Source organism: Hyposmocoma kahamanoa, unplaced genomic scaffold (assembly GCF_003589595.1).
Source record: "Hyposmocoma kahamanoa isolate Upper Pololo Valley unplaced genomic scaffold, ASM358959v1 200, whole genome shotgun sequence".
NCBI lineage: Eukaryota > Metazoa > Arthropoda > Insecta > Lepidoptera > Cosmopterigidae > Hyposmocoma > Hyposmocoma kahamanoa.
In genome coordinates this window covers 833883-850823 of record NW_020653724.1, presented here as the reverse complement: position 1 = coordinate 850823, position 16941 = coordinate 833883, and the positions used below count along the sequence as shown (strand labels likewise).

Genomic DNA, 16941 nt, shown 5'->3' with positions numbered 1-16941 from the left:
TATACGGATTGCTTTTTTCAAATAAACTTAAATGCTATGGAATACACTTTGAATCAAATGCAATCTGGAGCCATGTCGTCTTTCCATACATCTTTATCTAACACGTAGTCTTCAATTTTGTAATATGACTTTTCAATCAAAGTATTTTTAATGTAGTTTTTAAACTTAGCCGCTCACGCGATGCGCTCATCCTACCGCAAAATGGCGGCTATTTGGTTTCGCAAATTAGAAAAGGATTCAGTTTAAATATGGTTTGCTAGAGTAGTTAACGAAATAGCAATTAGTATTAGTTCTTTTACCTGTTATAACTTCGATATCCGATAAATCGGTATAAAATCATCACCGGCACCTCTAGGTGTGGTATGCCTCCAGAGACGCATGAATCGCGTGAGCGGTTAGGAAATGATAATCTTAATATATGCTCCGGAATCTTATTGTAAAAACGTATACAGTTCCCCATAAAAGAGTTGTTTACCTTGGTTAAACGAAATTCGTGGTACCATGAGTGTGGACTTAGCTCTAAGGTTAATATTGTTGATATCTTCATTCTTACTGAAATTGTGTATATTTTTACGGGAATATAAAATATTTGAGTAAATGTACTGTGATGCCACAGTCATGATACCAGTCTCCTTAAACTTTTCTCTGAGAGAAACCTGAGAGCCTAGACGGTACACAGAACGAATCCCCTAAATTATACTATGGAAGTAACTAAAGTAAACTAATCTAGCAGTACTAATATCGGTAAGCTCACGTATTCTGCGGACTGCATATGCAGTGGAGCTTAATCTGCTGGCCAGCGAATATATATATGGAAACCATTGAAGTTTAATGTCTAATGTCACTCCTAAGAAGACTGCTTTATTGACAAGGTTTAACTTTTTCCGTTTATTTCTATGCTTGGCCTAGTCGATTTTACATTAGGTAATTCAAATTTAACACATTTTTTCTTCATCACAATTTGTTCAATCCAGACGGACGCGAGCCAGTGGCGAATGGTGTTCTACGTGGCATCAGCAATATACGTAGTCACAAATACGTTTTTCGTCGTATTTGGCACCAGCGAGCTGCAGAAATGGAACAACGTCCCTGAAGAGAACACCGACACTCCAGGTAGATTGTTTTTGTTAATTTGATGTCAGTTAAAGACCAGGACCTTTGGACTATTTCCTTCTGCGGCGTACACTATGTAATTTTTAGTAAAAGGAACCTCTCAGTGTCAAAATAAAAAAAAATTGTTCACATGTTAAGATTTTCGTGGTTATTCATTAAATGATTATCACTAATTACAGATTTCTTACCACAATACGATTTCTTTTTGGGAAATCTTCCTTCCTTCCTTCCTTCCTTCTTTGGGAGATATTCCGGAACGGTTACATGCTCCACGGTCATTTAATACAATAATAAAAAGGAAAATGGTTCGACTTAAAATGTGGGTGTGGTTTGTCGAAAAAAATTAGTGACAATGTTAACACCATCGCCACAAGTAATCGAGTTAAAGGTAGTCGACGACAGCGAAACAGGGTAGACATAATATGTATGTCTGTTCTTTAAGCTGTCCATCTGTCATTGGCCAGTCGACCCGTGACCATGGAGTGTGTATACGTTTCGAAATATGGGGAAAACTAAAAGAAATCATATCTTGGCAAGAAACTTGTAATAAGTAAGTTTGATGAAATTACAGGCACATGGGACTTGTCAACTTATGTCTCAGGGTGACGGGCGCAGTGGCAGTGCCCTTCTGATGTTTACGTGTTAAAGCTCTGAGTGGAACTGCAACTGTTATGGACAGGCGTGTCGCTTACCACCAGGCCCACGACTTGTTCGTCCCGTCACTTGGTATTATAAACAAGTCTCGAGTAAAAATTATTTAAAAAACAAAAACCCGACTGCAAAAATGTTTAGCTGGAAAGATAAAAAGAGAATTTTCCCTCTCAGTATTTTGATTATTTTTATAGCCTATGACACTCCTACAATTATGACGAATCTAACGATACCTCATATGTCAAAATCAATCAATCTGGACATATATACATGATGGACATACACACATCAAAAAAAGTTTGCGATCACTTCGAAAAACTGAAATCTTTTTTGTTACTGTAGATTATATTATGATTTTTTCTTCTTTTTAGATTCTTTATTTTAAAATTAATTAGAACATAAAACAATGACCCCGTTCAATTGTTTTTTCATATAAAAAGGCTTTCAGTCCTAGCTTACGCTCATTCAGAAATCTGATTTAGTCAATTATAAGCGATTCAAGATATTTTTCGCGGAAAGTTGTGATTGAAAAAATGCCAAGAGGATTATCAGAGGTTTTACGAGCTAGAATAGTAACTTTGAGGGAAGAAGGATACACCACGAGAGTAATAGCACGCAGACTTGCTATATCCCAATCCTGTGTCGTGGCTACGTTGCAGAGGTATCACGGAATGGGGAATTTAGCTGACCGACCCCGCAGCGGTCGCCCAACTGTTTTGACAGCTGCCCAAAAGCGCTATATTAGATTGCTGGCAGCCCGTGATCCAACAATCAACGCCACTAAAATAAAAGCAGAAGTCAGGGCCGCCTCTGGGCTTGAAGTTAGCACGCAGACCGTTCGCAATTGCTTGCACCAGGCTGAATTACGAGCACGGAGGTCTTGGCGAGCTCCGCTCAATTCCCGGCAACGTCAACAACGAAGATTGCAGTGGGCTAGACTTCGGCAAAATGAAGAAGGTGAGGACGAAAACATTTGGCAAAACTGTCTCTTCGTTGACGAATCCCGAATCAGCACTCATCCAGATAACCGACGTGTCCGTGTCTGGAGAAGACCAGGCGACCGTGAAAGACAAAGAATTGCCACTGGAACAGTTCAGCAAGGCGGAAAATCGGTGTCCTTTTGGGGTGGCATTATGATTGGAGCTAGAACGCCTTTGATCCCGTATCGGGGCTTCATGACAGCAGACATGTACAAAGCAGTTGCTATTGATGATATCGTCAGACCATTCCGAGTGAACCATGGGCACCAATTTGTACTGGTCGATGATAATGCGCCCGCACATCGAGCTCAACGAGTCAATGCTGCTCTTCAAGAATACGATATCACACGATTAGACTGGCCTGCCGGCTCGCCCGACTTAAACCCAATAGAGCACGCGTGGGATGCTCTTAAACGAGCAGTATGGAACCGTGAGCCACGTCCCCAGACAGTTCCAGAGCTCAGGGAAGCCGCTATTGAAGAATGGGATAGGTTACCCCAGGAAGTGCTGGATAACTTGATCCTCAGCATGCCCAGGAGGATCTTCGCATGTATTCGAGCCAGGGGAGGAGTTATTTTATATTGAATTCACACCTTTTAATAATAAATTGTTGTTTAAGTTTAATTAAACAGTCTTTTTCTTTCTATGAAATTTCTATCACTATTACATTATGAGTAATGGCTCAATTTTTTTTAAATAAATAATAAAAAATAGTTTTATATTTTAATTTCAAACAGGGTATTCCTATTTAAAGAAAGCATACAACATAGATTTTTTCTTGATAAAGTTAAATTTAAAGAATTATAGGAGCTTATGCTATTGATCGCAAACTTTTTTTGATGTGTGTACATACATACACACTGAAAAATATAACCCTCCCGCAGTCGGGTAAAAAAAATAATATACGTTGGAAAAGGTATATCGTTGTTCATATCAAAATATTATCTTGTCATAATTTGCACCACGCAAATGGTACAATATCTATGTTACTTTTTTAAATCTATTTGTGTAATCTAATCCATATTTTAATGGGGCAGGCAGCGAATAACCTCCACTTGCATAGCTCGTACCAATCCTCAACTCGCGTCAATATTTTTATAATTTATTCCGGTTACATTTGAGATAAGCTTTTCAAATGATGCCCTCGATGTGGTCTAGCTAAATTATTATACTGACTACACAACGTCCATTTGTAATCCAGTTAAACTTTCCGGGCACGCGTCCTTACCTATTACAATTCAATTAATTCAATATCTTACCGACCCGTTTGACGAACACTGATTGGACTGGCTTAAATTCCCTCAAGTTCTATCAGTTCACTCGAGAATATTTCGAATTCATTCACAATGATGTTTATAATATTAATAGATCCATAAGTCATGTTTTTTGGTAAAAAAAGACACATTATGAACAACAAACAATTAATAGCCGCCAAATCAACGTGCCGTGTGGAACAATTGCGGTTGAAAACCAATAACATTCTTAATTCGTTCGATAACCTTACGAATTAACAATATATATTTGATCTCTCACGTAGTTATGACAACAGTCACTAAGAAAAATTGAAAATGGATGTATAATGTAAGATGAAAATCAAAGGAAAATGAGTTAAGGGACGATAGATAGGACGATGCTTCATATGGAGAAAAGAAAGAAACTTAAATAAAAAAATAAATATAGTTATTTCACGTGCGAGTACTATAATGTTATTTACTTGCCAATACAGAAAGATTCATTCGGCATTCGCGTTTTTGAGAGGTATATAGGTTTGTTTATGTACTCGAGTCGACGGTTTGGTTAGAACCTTTTGCACAGCTTACTATACATCGTCATCCACAACCTGACTTCACTTAGATATCCTTTCTTAGTCTGTGTCATCAACCAGGATCCTGCGCTAGTCTCACTCATCTTACCCATCTTGCTGCATATTTCTGTAATCGCTTCTTGGTCCCCGTTTTGTTGTCGCTCCTAACTCCTCCTGTCGTCATTGCCTACTGTCAGTCACTATTGTAAAACTTGATCGGTTTCTTGGCAGATCGCATGGCGTTAAAAGGCGCTAGTATTTATTCTACATAATGTGCTTGGTTCAGTGAACTGTCTGTAAACTGTAATTATTAGTTAAGTTCTAGTCGGACCCATTTCAAATTCATCTCACATCAGACATCTCATCTTGCCGTGTTACGGAATTTGCTATGACAATTTTTAAACTGTACTGGTAAGAGGTTCAATCAACTTTTTTTACCGACACTGGGCTGTTCCGAAATTTCGAAATAAAAATGTAAAAATTGGCTAAGAGTCGTGACTAGAACCTTAAAAAGCCTAAGCGTTGGTTTGTTTGAGCAAAACAAATGCACGATTTAGAACAGGAAAATGAATGAACCAAAAATCTGTTCTATTTCCAATTAGCAAACATTTTAATAACTATTAAAATGTACTCCAATTTGTGTATAGCGAATGTATAATATATAGCTAAATCGAACGCCGAAAATAATTTTCAATTTATTCTCCTCTCGTCGGATGTTTGTAGAAAAAGTTATATAAATCTGCCTAATTTGTAACGGCGAAATAAAAATCTTCAACTATTTGTTATTCTATAAACGTGAAAATTCTTGAATACTGATCGTACCAAATCATTTGATAGTGCATGAAAGAACTTATTTATATAACAAAAAAGAAAATCAAAACATTATTTGTGTTTACGGACTTACGTATACTAAATTCTATAATGGACAGAGAATAAGTTTGAGTTTATCCTGGTTAGCATAGCTACACATCTTAACATAAATAAAACTTGACCAAAGTTTTAAAAAACCCTGACATATAGTTGAAAAACAGCGCAGTTAAAAAGTCAACAAGGTCATCATCTAATCATCATCATCAAAGACGATAATTCTACTGTAGTTGAGGAGTTGGGTAGCCTGCAGACTGTCCTAATTGCAGCATCAGATAAAGGTTACCATATTATTGTAATGTCATCGAATTTCAAAAATTCTATTCCATCGAACAAATGAAATTGAAATAAATATTTATTTTACGACTGAGATCTTTATCTTCAAAAAGAGCTGATAGTCTTTAAACTGCTCAGCAGATAAAGAGATTTTGGGTTTTCGCCATTGTTTGTGGAAATTAAACTGTTTTTTTCGGATCTAACAACTTTTGTTTTGACTTGCCCTTGCCCTTTATAGATCCCATGGTCAGCGAGCAGATATTCATGACGACCTAGACCTAGTAGTGTAGCTTGCACACCAGTTTTCATGGTGTCGCCATTTCTGACATTTTTGAGGATAATTTACTTTTACCCCTAAGGTATCTAAGACATATAGCTAGTTTGCTATCTTTTAATATTAAGGACGCTGTTATAGAAGATATAACACAGTCCCACGACAATGCTCCTACTTTAAGTAGCAACAGTATACATTTTACTAACCATAATTTAAACTAAAAAACACGACAACAGAAAAGTCTAATCGTTTCCATGTAGTACATCAAAATATTCAAGGCTTTTCTGGCAAAATATTAGAAATAAGTCTTTTTTTGCACGATATTTCCGTAGACGTGTTTTGTGTTACAGAACACTGGCTGAAAGATTACGAAGCCATTAACAATATAGGAAATTATGTAATAGTCAGTTCGTTCATAAGAAAGAGCTTAAGTAGAGGCGGATCCATGATTATTATTAAGCGTAACTTAAAATTTAAAGAGCGTAAGGATATCACAAATCTTTCTACTGAACGAACTATTGAGATTTCATGTGTGGAATTGGATCAGTTTGTCGTCTTATGTGTATACAGGCCCCCCTCTGCTAATTTTAACGAGTTTGAATTAATTATGGAAGACAGTTTAAAGCGGATTTTTCCAACCAAAAAAAACGTAGTAATATGTGGAGATTTCAATGTAAACCTGTTGGAAAACTGTTCTACTTTTGCAAGACTCATTAATTTATTTCAAAGTTTTAACTTGATTAATCTTTTTTTAGAACCAACTCGCATTACTGCCTCCTCTTCTACTTGTATTGATAACATCTTTTGTAACACAGACGCAGTGTCTAAATCAATAATAAATTGCTTAAGATCCGACCATAGTGGCCTATTGGCTTCTTTTAATTGTAAAATGAGCAAGAAGGTAGACCAATTTCTCTGCAGACCGATTACCACAGAACGAATAATTAGATTTCAAAATAATATCGGCAACAGTTTAAATTCCCTATCCCATATACCGGAGGATCCAAATACTTTATATAACACGATATTTGGTTTAATTAAAAATGAATTTGACAATATATTTAAATCGAAAACATTAACTTTCCATAGAGAGACTAAATTCAACGACTGGGCAACAGTAGGTATTCATAAGAGTAGGTCTCGTTTGTATGAGCTATATGCTATGAAAACTTATAATACTAATTCCAATTTCATAGAATATGTTAGAATTTATTCGAAAATATTTAAAAAAGTTTGTGTAGCTGCTAAGGTTAAGTTTCACAGCGACAAAATTAGACAATCGATAAATAAATCTAAAACTACTTGGAGCATAATAAATAAAGAGTCAGGCAGGGTTAAACTACACGATAGAGATATAGTTTTAGAATTAGACAGCAAACTTATAAAATGTAAAGATAAAGTAGCCCAAGCTTTTGAATCGTTCTTTTCGGAAATTGCTGTGAACACTACAAAATCATTAAATTCCTCCCCTTCACTTGCTATTGATCTCCTAAAGGAAAATGTTAACGTTTGTGGCGGTTTATTTAATTTTCGTCATGTTAATCCACAAGACATCATAAAAGCTTTTAAGTCAATACATGTTAAAAAAACTGAAGATCTCTGGGGCATATCAACTAAAGTTATAGACTCAGTTATTAATCCCATTTCCCCACAGTTAGCTGTAGCTTTCAATAGGTGCGTTGACGAAGGTGTTTTTCCCGATTTAATGAAATACAGCAAGGTTATTCCCTTATTCAAAAGCGGTAGGAAAGTTGATCCTAGCAACTATAGGCCCATTTCAATTTTACCAGCTTTAAGTAAAATATCCGAAAAGGTTATGCTAACTCAATTACTGTCCTATTTCGGTAGGAATCATATTTTTCATAATGAACAATACGGGTTTACTAGTGGTAGATCGACTAGCGATGCGGGGGTAGCGTTACTAAAACACATCTTTGATGCTTGGGAAAGGTCCCAGAATGCTATTGGTGTTTTCTGTGACCTCTCAAAGGCATTTGATTGCGTTGATCATAATACTCTTATTAGTAAGCTGGAACATTACGGTGTAAATGGCAAGGCGTCGAAACTTGTCTCGTCATATCTCAACGGTAGAATTCAGAAAGTAGGCATAAATGGAGCGACTTCTTTGGGTTCTCCAGTAAAAATGGGTGTTCCGCAGGGCTCAATACTTGGACCTTTCTTATTTCTGATTTATATTAATGATCTGCCATTCTTTGTTAAGGACCATTGCGAAATAGTGTTGTTTGCTGATGACACATCCTTGATTTTTAAAACAGACAGACATGACATTAACTATGACCGTATTAATGATACCCTCTCTAAAGTAGTTTATTGGTTTAATGCTAACAATTTATTGCTTAATGCCAAGAAGACAAAATGTGTTAAATTTGAATTACCTAACGTAAAATCGACTAGTCCAAGCATAGAAATAAACGGAGAAAAGTTAGACCTTGTTAATAAAGCAGTCTTCTTGGGAGTGACCTTAGATAGTAAACTTCAGTGGTTTCCACATATATCGTCCCTGGCCAGCAGATTAAGCTCCGCTGCATACGCAGTCCGCAGAATACGTGAGCTTACCGATGTTAGTACTGCTAGACTAGTTTACTTTAGTTACTTCCATAGTATAATGTCCTACGGGATTCTCATGTGGGGTAAAGCGGCAGATATTCAAACCATATTTGTATTGCAAAAACGAGCGATTCGTTCTGTGTACCGTCTAGGCTCTCGGGTATCTCTCAGAGAAAAGTTTAAGGAGACTGGTATCATGACTGTGGCATCACAGTACATTTACTCAAATATTTTATATGCCCGTAAAAATATACATAATTTCAATAAGAAAGAAGATATCCATAATATTAACCTTAGAGCTAAGTCCAAACTCATGGTACCACGATTTCGTTTAACCAAGGTAAACAACTCTTTTATGGGGAACTGTATACGTTTTTACAATAAGATTCCGGAGCATATATTAAGTTTATCATTTCCTAAGTTTAAAAACTACATTAAAAATATTTTGATCGAAAAATCATATTACAAAATTGAAGACTACGTGTTAGATAAAGATGTATGGAAAGACGACATGGCTCCTGAATCCACACAAATTTGATTCAAAATGTATTCCATAGCATTTAAGTTTATTTGAAAAGAGCAATCCCTAGAGTTTCTTGCTCGTTCTTCTCAGGGAGGTCAGCGTAGTGAACGAGCAGTACCTTAAATGTGACGTTTTCAAGTGTAAATTTATTTTACCTATGGAATAAATCATCTTTGACTTTGACTTTGACTTTGACTTTGACTGACGTCCCGTGTTCGATTCCCAGCCGGGTCAGTGCAGAAAACTAACTTTTCTATATTGTCTCTGGTCTGGGTGTTTATGGTATCGTTGTTTTCGATGTCCATAACACAAGTGCTTTAGCTACTTACTTTGGAATCAGAACAACGTCAATGTGAGGTTGTTTAATATTTATTTATTTATTTATATTTATTCATGAGGCTCAGAGTAGTTCCGCTTAAATTAGCCTTCTTATTAAAAAAACCGCTTCGAAATTAATCTATCCGTTTGGAAGCTACAATGCCACAGGCAGATACAAATACACGTCTGTATTTTCAAACTTATAACTCCTCTCTTTTTGTGTCGGAGCCTAAATAGCTAGGATATTAAGATGAGTATTGTAACATCAATTTTTGATTTTCGAATATATTTTTTAATTATTGTTTTAGATCTACTGTGTTGGTAAAAAAATTACACACTCAAAAGAAATCTAGAGCCAAATGTTTCATTCAACATCAAAGAAATTCGTTCGGCTTAACAATCACATTGTTTGAAGGTCAAGGTGGAAAAATGTTATTGAATGCCATTGACTTACAAATAAATGGACGACGGGTCTAATACAAAAACCACGAAAAAAATGTCCCAAGTCAACCTATTTAAACGTAGTGACATGTAAAGGAATATGAAAAAGCTAAACCGTTGAATTTAAATTGTAATGTCGTCGCAGTACTGTCTAATTTTGCTTGCTTCGCTGTCAGTCGAACAAACGAAGACTAAAGCGTGAATGACGCTCTGTATACGATTTTAACGCCCTATAAGTTCGGACACGTTTTAGCGCGGACCCGATGTCCATATAATTTGTACGTCAATGTTGAATGCAGTCAAATATTTTCATCCACATTTAACGTGGACTTATTTTGAGCAACATTTCCGTAATTGATTTTGTTATGTAATATAAGACTGACTATCACTTATTATGCTTATTTACTAAACTCGAAGTATTTGAGTAGAAGGAAAAATACAGCGCAAGAAAATACCATCACCATTATCTTCAACCCATTGCACGTCCCACTGCTAGGCCAAGAGGGTTTCCGGGCGGCGTCGTGGTGAATGTTCACTGATCCCACGGCGCTGACTCAACCGGCGAGAGGGAAACCCGGGGGGGTTTTAGTGGGGTAGGCCTTCCAGTGTGGAGGGAGAGTCCCCACATAAAGATTTCCCCCCCGTCAAAAAAAAAAAAGGCCAAGAGGGTTTAGGTTGTGGACTTCACATGACTCTGTCGTGTAGATTCATCACGATGCTGTCTTTTACCGTTAGCAAGAACTCAAAGTCAAAGTTAAATCAAAGCTATTGCTACTAAACATAGGTAGGTGAATGCCACCACATGGATTCGAACCGCAGATGTTTCAATTGAAAAGTAACTATTCTCCCGTTGCGCTACCATCACTCAGTGTCATGTGAAACATAAATCTGAAAAGCAATATCCATATGTAGATACGAGAAGCGCAAAGGTTTAAGAAAACTGCAGTAGACATCTACTTGATAAACAAGTCCTCAGCAACGGCTTGCACTGTAGAACCTAGATGAGGAGGCCCCGGATTCTATTCCCAGTCGGACTAATTTGAAAAATTAACTTTTCAAAGTTGGTCCTATTTTGGGTGTTCTATATATCCCGGTGTGAATTCCGTTCCTCTGGTAGTCATTGTGTCATTAACTGGCTAATTTTACCTCTGGAACCCATTGTGAACATCAAACGTTAAATGCACACACTATATCAAATTTTCCTGATACCCATTAGTTGTACAACAAGCAACAGTATAAATCAAGTCACGCAAGCCCAACGCCAACTGTTTGTACGATCAATACACACGTTATACACGTTTACACACGTTTCAGAAAATAATTGCAGGCTACTCCGTTTCTCTTTATCCTCAATAAACAGTGCGTAAAGTAACCTTTGATTGGGGATTCGTTTTGTCCCTTCATTCTAATGAAAGGAAAGCGCAGGCCTCTAGCATTTGCGTAAGCCAACCTCGCAGCTGAGATATCTGTGGTAGTACTCACTAATAGCGGAAAAAAATTATTCATGTCTTACAATAGTAAAGCAAGAGAAAGAAAATTATTTCATTGTGTTGCCAGCCCTTTCACGTAAAATAAATACAATCCATCTGTCTAAACATTTTAAGGCTGAAATTTATAAAACGACTGTAGAGCTAGCTCCTTGTCAAAGAGTTTGAAAGGGTTGTAACCCTAACAAGCCATGACTAGGTTCACGGCAGTAAAACAGAAAACTTCAAGGAGGTCACACCGTGACAAGGTCACCCACGGAAGTACTGCCGCTAAGCATTACTGCGTTCCAGTGTTGAAGGGTAGGGTTGCTGGTGAAACTACAGGCACATGGGACCTGTCAACTTTATGTCTCATGGTGATGGGCGCAGTCATAGCAGTGCGATTTAATGCTCTGAGTGCCACTGCAAATGTTAAGGGTAGTCATGTTATTACCAGGAGCAAGACTTGGTTGTCTCGCACGATGTGCATACAATTTGCTTCCTACGTTAAAAGTTTAAGTGAACGCAACTAAATTGTCCGCTGACAATAAGAACCGACCCTTACCTGGATCTTAGGAATCCGGATTTGAAAATAAAGCCTATTGGAGTTATAAATCTGTTTAGTTTCAGAACTTCCTCAAGATGTGAGATAACATTTACAATAAGTGATTCTATTTATTCGTAATGTATTGCTATATATAGGTACTTTGCATGTGTAATTTGTGATAGGTATGGACTGTATTTTTTGCGTTTTTTAAATTACATTAAAAGGTACTTGTACTACGCGTATCTGCACTTGCAAGTAGCTTCCTATAAGGACTGGAACAAGTATATAACAACAGGAAAAATGATGGAAACATGCACACTCACCTTTTCTTTCATTGCGCTGGCAGCAATTCCGCCTGGATACGGCCGCCGCCGGAAAAAAAATCCTCAGGTTCAGTAGTGAAGTATCAGTAGAGCACATTACAGTGTACTATGAACAAAATAAACTATTAAAAACCACAATCGCGCTGTCATAGGTAAAACTATCGTCTTATTTTTGTTGCCAACTCATTGGTTGGAGTAGCATGGAGGATACAAAGGAAGGAAGTCCTCGCAAGTGCTAAGATCTACCCTGTACTATTTTTGATAAATGTCTAATACAAAAAAAAAGAAAATAAGAAATGCAACATAGATATTTTGACAGAGACCTGCTGCAGCGGACGGGGCCTCAACTCAACTGCCTATTTAGTCGAAAAGCTGCGCACTCGTAGAATGTTATACAGGGTGACTTGGTAATCGCCATCAAAATTTTGATATATGACCTTTGGTGAAGAAATAAAATACATGTTTTTAGCTCAATAGTAAAATATTGAGATATGACATCACAGAAATATCTAACAAAGCTTACAATTGTAACCACCTACACGCACGTGGTATGAACTTCACATTTTTCTATTCTTATTTTTTGCAATTGTAAAAATCTTTTGAGCTGTTCTCTTAAAATCTCAACTGGCAGTCTCAGTCTGCCACGTCCGTTAGCGTGTGAATGCGTTCCAAATCGACCGTGGTCCATGTCTTTCAGCAGCCACATCCCGCTCAGGCCAAGCTCGTTTGGCGTTTGACTGTTACCTGTTACTAATTTTACGAATTCTAGACCGTGATGATAAATTCTTCGCTTTCGGTTCGCTCAACGTCCACCACCTATAATCTAATATAGCATCATTCAAATACATACATTCGCGATAATATGACGTTCGAAGTAGTACCGGGAAGATGAGATTCACGAATAATTTGACCCACCGAGAGTGCCCGCGCGTCTAATGACCTTTCAATTGATTTTCATTTCTGCAAGAACCCACCCCCGCTGCCAAGGCGCGCTCTTTTCGTTGTTATTTGCCCTAAAAGCGTAGTAACAATTCAAAAGAAATGTTATTCGGCAAATATGTTTAATTGTGCATATTTTTTTAAGGGAATGATATCTGAAACCCATAAACTAAAATGTCACTTGTTTAGCAATTTTTAGATCGTTGTTAAAATTTTCTATTCACAGTACGCAAATGCCAAATGCTTACGAGCACGTTACGTTATTCTGTGAATAATCACAGCCGTCATTTGTTATGCTAAAATAAACAAACTAAACCCGTACTGATTCGAAATGTATCGACTTTACCAAATGACTCACAGAATGTTATGTGTGCGCAATTTTCAGTGTAATATCGCTCGTTCGCCAATTCGCTTTTCGGATTCACTTTGATCGGCGCTACGGTTTTTTGTATTTATATTTCTGTAGGCTTCAGTAGAAATGTGTTGTTGAAAATGAAAGTAAATGCTACTCCGAGGTTACATCGTGGACGTGCGGCGCACTGTAAGTTTCCAGAATGAATAAGAAAAAAATACTATAAATGGTCAGAAATGAATTTGTTGTTTCTCAAAATATTCTCCGTTAGCGTTAATGCACTTTTTCATACGAATGAACCAATTCTGAAAACGTTTAAGCCACTACTCCGTGACAATATCTGAAACATATTTTTTATACTCTTCGACAGCCTCTTCAGGTGATGAAAATCATTGACTGCGTAACTGGTTCTTAATTTTTGGAAATAAATAAAAGTCACAAGGCGCCAGGTCGGGACTGTTCGCGGGATGGCTCATAAGGTCAACGTTGTTCACCTTCAAAGATTCATTTGTCTGTCTGGCCGTGTGAGAACTGGCATTATCGTGGTGCAAGATGATACGGCGTTTACGGTTATTTTTACGGAGTTTGTCAATAACTTCCGACTAACAAATGGTCGTGTACCAATCACTATTCACGGTACAACGATTCTCCAAAGCAACAGTAGCTACGTGTCCAGTTTTATTAAAAAAAGAAGCAATCATCCTCTTATAGGCACTTGGTTGGTTTCGGTTCATTTTTTTTTTTGGGATTTGTTTTGGGACCGTAACTATAAATCTATGTTTCGTCATCTGTTGCTATGTACCACACCAAATTGGACGCCCCTTCGTTGAATCTGGTAAGCATGTCATTGCACCAAGTGACGCAATCCGTTTTTTGAGCCTCAGTCAAATTGTGTGGGATCCACCAAGAGCACAGCTTTTACACACCCAAATGTTTGTGTAGTATTGATTGTATTTGACTCATGCCTGTGGCTAATGATGCCCGAACCTCATGGTATATCACATCAGGTATCTGTTTTGATCATACGGCGCACAACATCGATGTTTTTGTTGTTCGCAGCAGTGGACGGGCCACCATTACGAAATTCGTCGATAAGATTCACACGACCGCGTTTAAATTCTGCAAACAAGCTATAAATAGTCGTCTTGCATGGTGCTTCATCGCCAAAAGCAGTTTGAAGCCGAGTGAAGCTCCGCTGAGCTGTTAAATTACAGTTAAAGTCGTAGAAAATCATACTATGAAAATTTTCACGAGGTAAATCCATGGTGACGTAGACAACCAGTTTCTAAAATGACGCCACAATGTAAAAACAAGTGACAGTCAGATGAAACAAACTGTATTCTACAGCCAAAGAGTTCCATTTTCAAATGTTGTAATTACTTTTTAAAATTTGTTTATGTAAGTGGCCAGTTCCGGAAACTTATAGTGCGCCATATATACATGGCTACACTTGTGTTGTATAGTTTTTCATGCAATAAATTCTCCCACCTTTACTCCGCATACATTTAATAAAATAAATAACACAAACGCAACTACATTCCAAAATAACACCACCAAAAATATAGTCTCACAGCTCACGCGATGCGCTCCTCCTACCGCAAAATGGCGGCTATTCGCAAATTAGAAAACCATTCAGTTTAAATACAAGTTTCTATAAATAAAAATTATTATTCTGCATTGTTAAATAAATACCCTCTGTCCTACCAACAAAAACATCTCAAATATAATGCATTAATACACCGCAAATCCTGCACTTAAAAAGCAAATGAAATTTTTGGTGTACTTGGATAAATATGATAATATTCCGTTTGAGTGGTTCTAACGTTTACCATGAAATTACTCCTTAAAGTATAGTTTATAAACATTTATATTAAGGGTAATCTTAAAAAACACTACTTACGGTATTTTCAATAAATAAACACCGAAATCACCAGCCCAAACAATAACACACACGATTGTCGTGACGTATTTTTGAAGTTGTTTATTTTTTTAAATGACAGACCCAGGCATTAAAAACTTTATGGTTTGCTAGAGTAGTTACCGAAATAGCAATTAATATTAGTTCTTTTACCTGTTATAACTTCGATATCCGATAAATCGGTATAAAATCATTATCGGCACCTCTAGGTGTGGTATGCGTCTACTGCGGCTGCATGTATCGCGTGAGCGGTTATTCATTCATTTCTTGCTTCGGTCGAGAGTCGAACAGTCAACAAATCCTGAGCATGCCTAGTAAAGAGGCGAAACGAAAAATAAATTGCGTGATAAAATATTCAACACTAGCGCAGTTATTTTGCATGATTTAACCTTCACTGGATTCACGGAGTAGCAAATTCTTATGTACTAGTAGAGTCCTTGTGAAAGGGTTCGTTCAAGGAAGTACTGCTTATTTCTGCTGCCAAGCAGTAATGTCAGCTCTGTTCCGGTTTTCGTGCTAGTGAAATTACAGACACGTGGGACTTGTCAACTTATGCCTCAGGATGACGGGTGCAAAGGCACTGATCCTCAGATGTTTGCGATTTAAAGTGGCTCTGCACCTGTTATGGACAGGCGCGTCGTTTACCACCAGGCGCGCGACTTGTTCGTACCGTCACTTGGTGTCATAAAAAACACCATTTAGGTATTTTTATTTTATTAACATAAATTTCTACATAGTAAAGCCTGAGGAATGTCATATGCAATGAGTAAGAATACTTTTTTGTCAAACCAATATTACAAGCTTTTAAAAGTAGTATTTGTGTACATTTTATGTGTTTTTTTGTTATGCGACTGTCATCACGACAATGCAGATGACCATTTTCCGGTCGAATTTCGGTATTCCGTTCGTTATGTCACCCAATGAAGGTGGCTTTCCGGCTGTTAACTTAATAATGGAAGTCTATATTTTTGTTTCAGATGTAGAAGCTTCGTGCAAGAAAGTGACGGTACATGGAAAAAGTGAAGGAGTCCAATAAGTTTAGGTTTGCGATGTGTGGATGCCCAATGAATGTATATTGTTTATTTTGGAAAATGCCGTTTGTACTTGAAAAAACTAAAACTTAACGGAGAGGACATACCCTTTTTGACTCGCAAATTGTGAGTCACGGCCGTTCGAAAATTGATATCCATCTGAAAGTACGATATCAAATAATATTGTTTTCATTTAAATAACTTTGAAATAAGTTGGAGAAAAAAAAGATACGATTTTTTTGAAAATACGTAAAAAATATATTTTTGTTTGAACGCAGCACAACTCACGCTATTTACATTTTATTCTAAGCTACGATTACACTTGCTATGATTTCTCCCATGTTGTACTAATTATGAACGAAAGTTACAATAGTTGTCTCAATATTTGTTTTAATACACTTTATTGTATACTTTAGTGTTTTATAGTAGGAGTATTGGCTCCAAAACAACACGCACCTTAGCAATATAACAAGAGATTAATAAACTCAAAAAGCTTGAACAGTACCAAAAGACTTGCCCCAACTGTTGATTAAGTGACAATTTTGGCTTT

General features: G+C 37.1%; 1 protein-coding gene across 1 annotated transcript in view; it reads left to right on the top strand.

Moving 5' to 3' along the window:
* Positions 1 to 16619, top strand: part of LOC113226746 (putative inorganic phosphate cotransporter) — a 42048-nt gene extending 25429 nt beyond the window's left edge. The window contains exons 10-11 of the mRNA XM_026459474.1: positions 975 to 1113; positions 16338 to 16619. Of these exons, the coding sequence (XP_026315259.1) occupies positions 975 to 1113; positions 16338 to 16396 (198 nt within the window). The 3' untranslated portion in view covers positions 16397 to 16619. The remainder of the gene's footprint in view (positions 1 to 974; positions 1114 to 16337) is intronic.
* Positions 16620 to 16941: the final 322 nt, after the last annotated feature.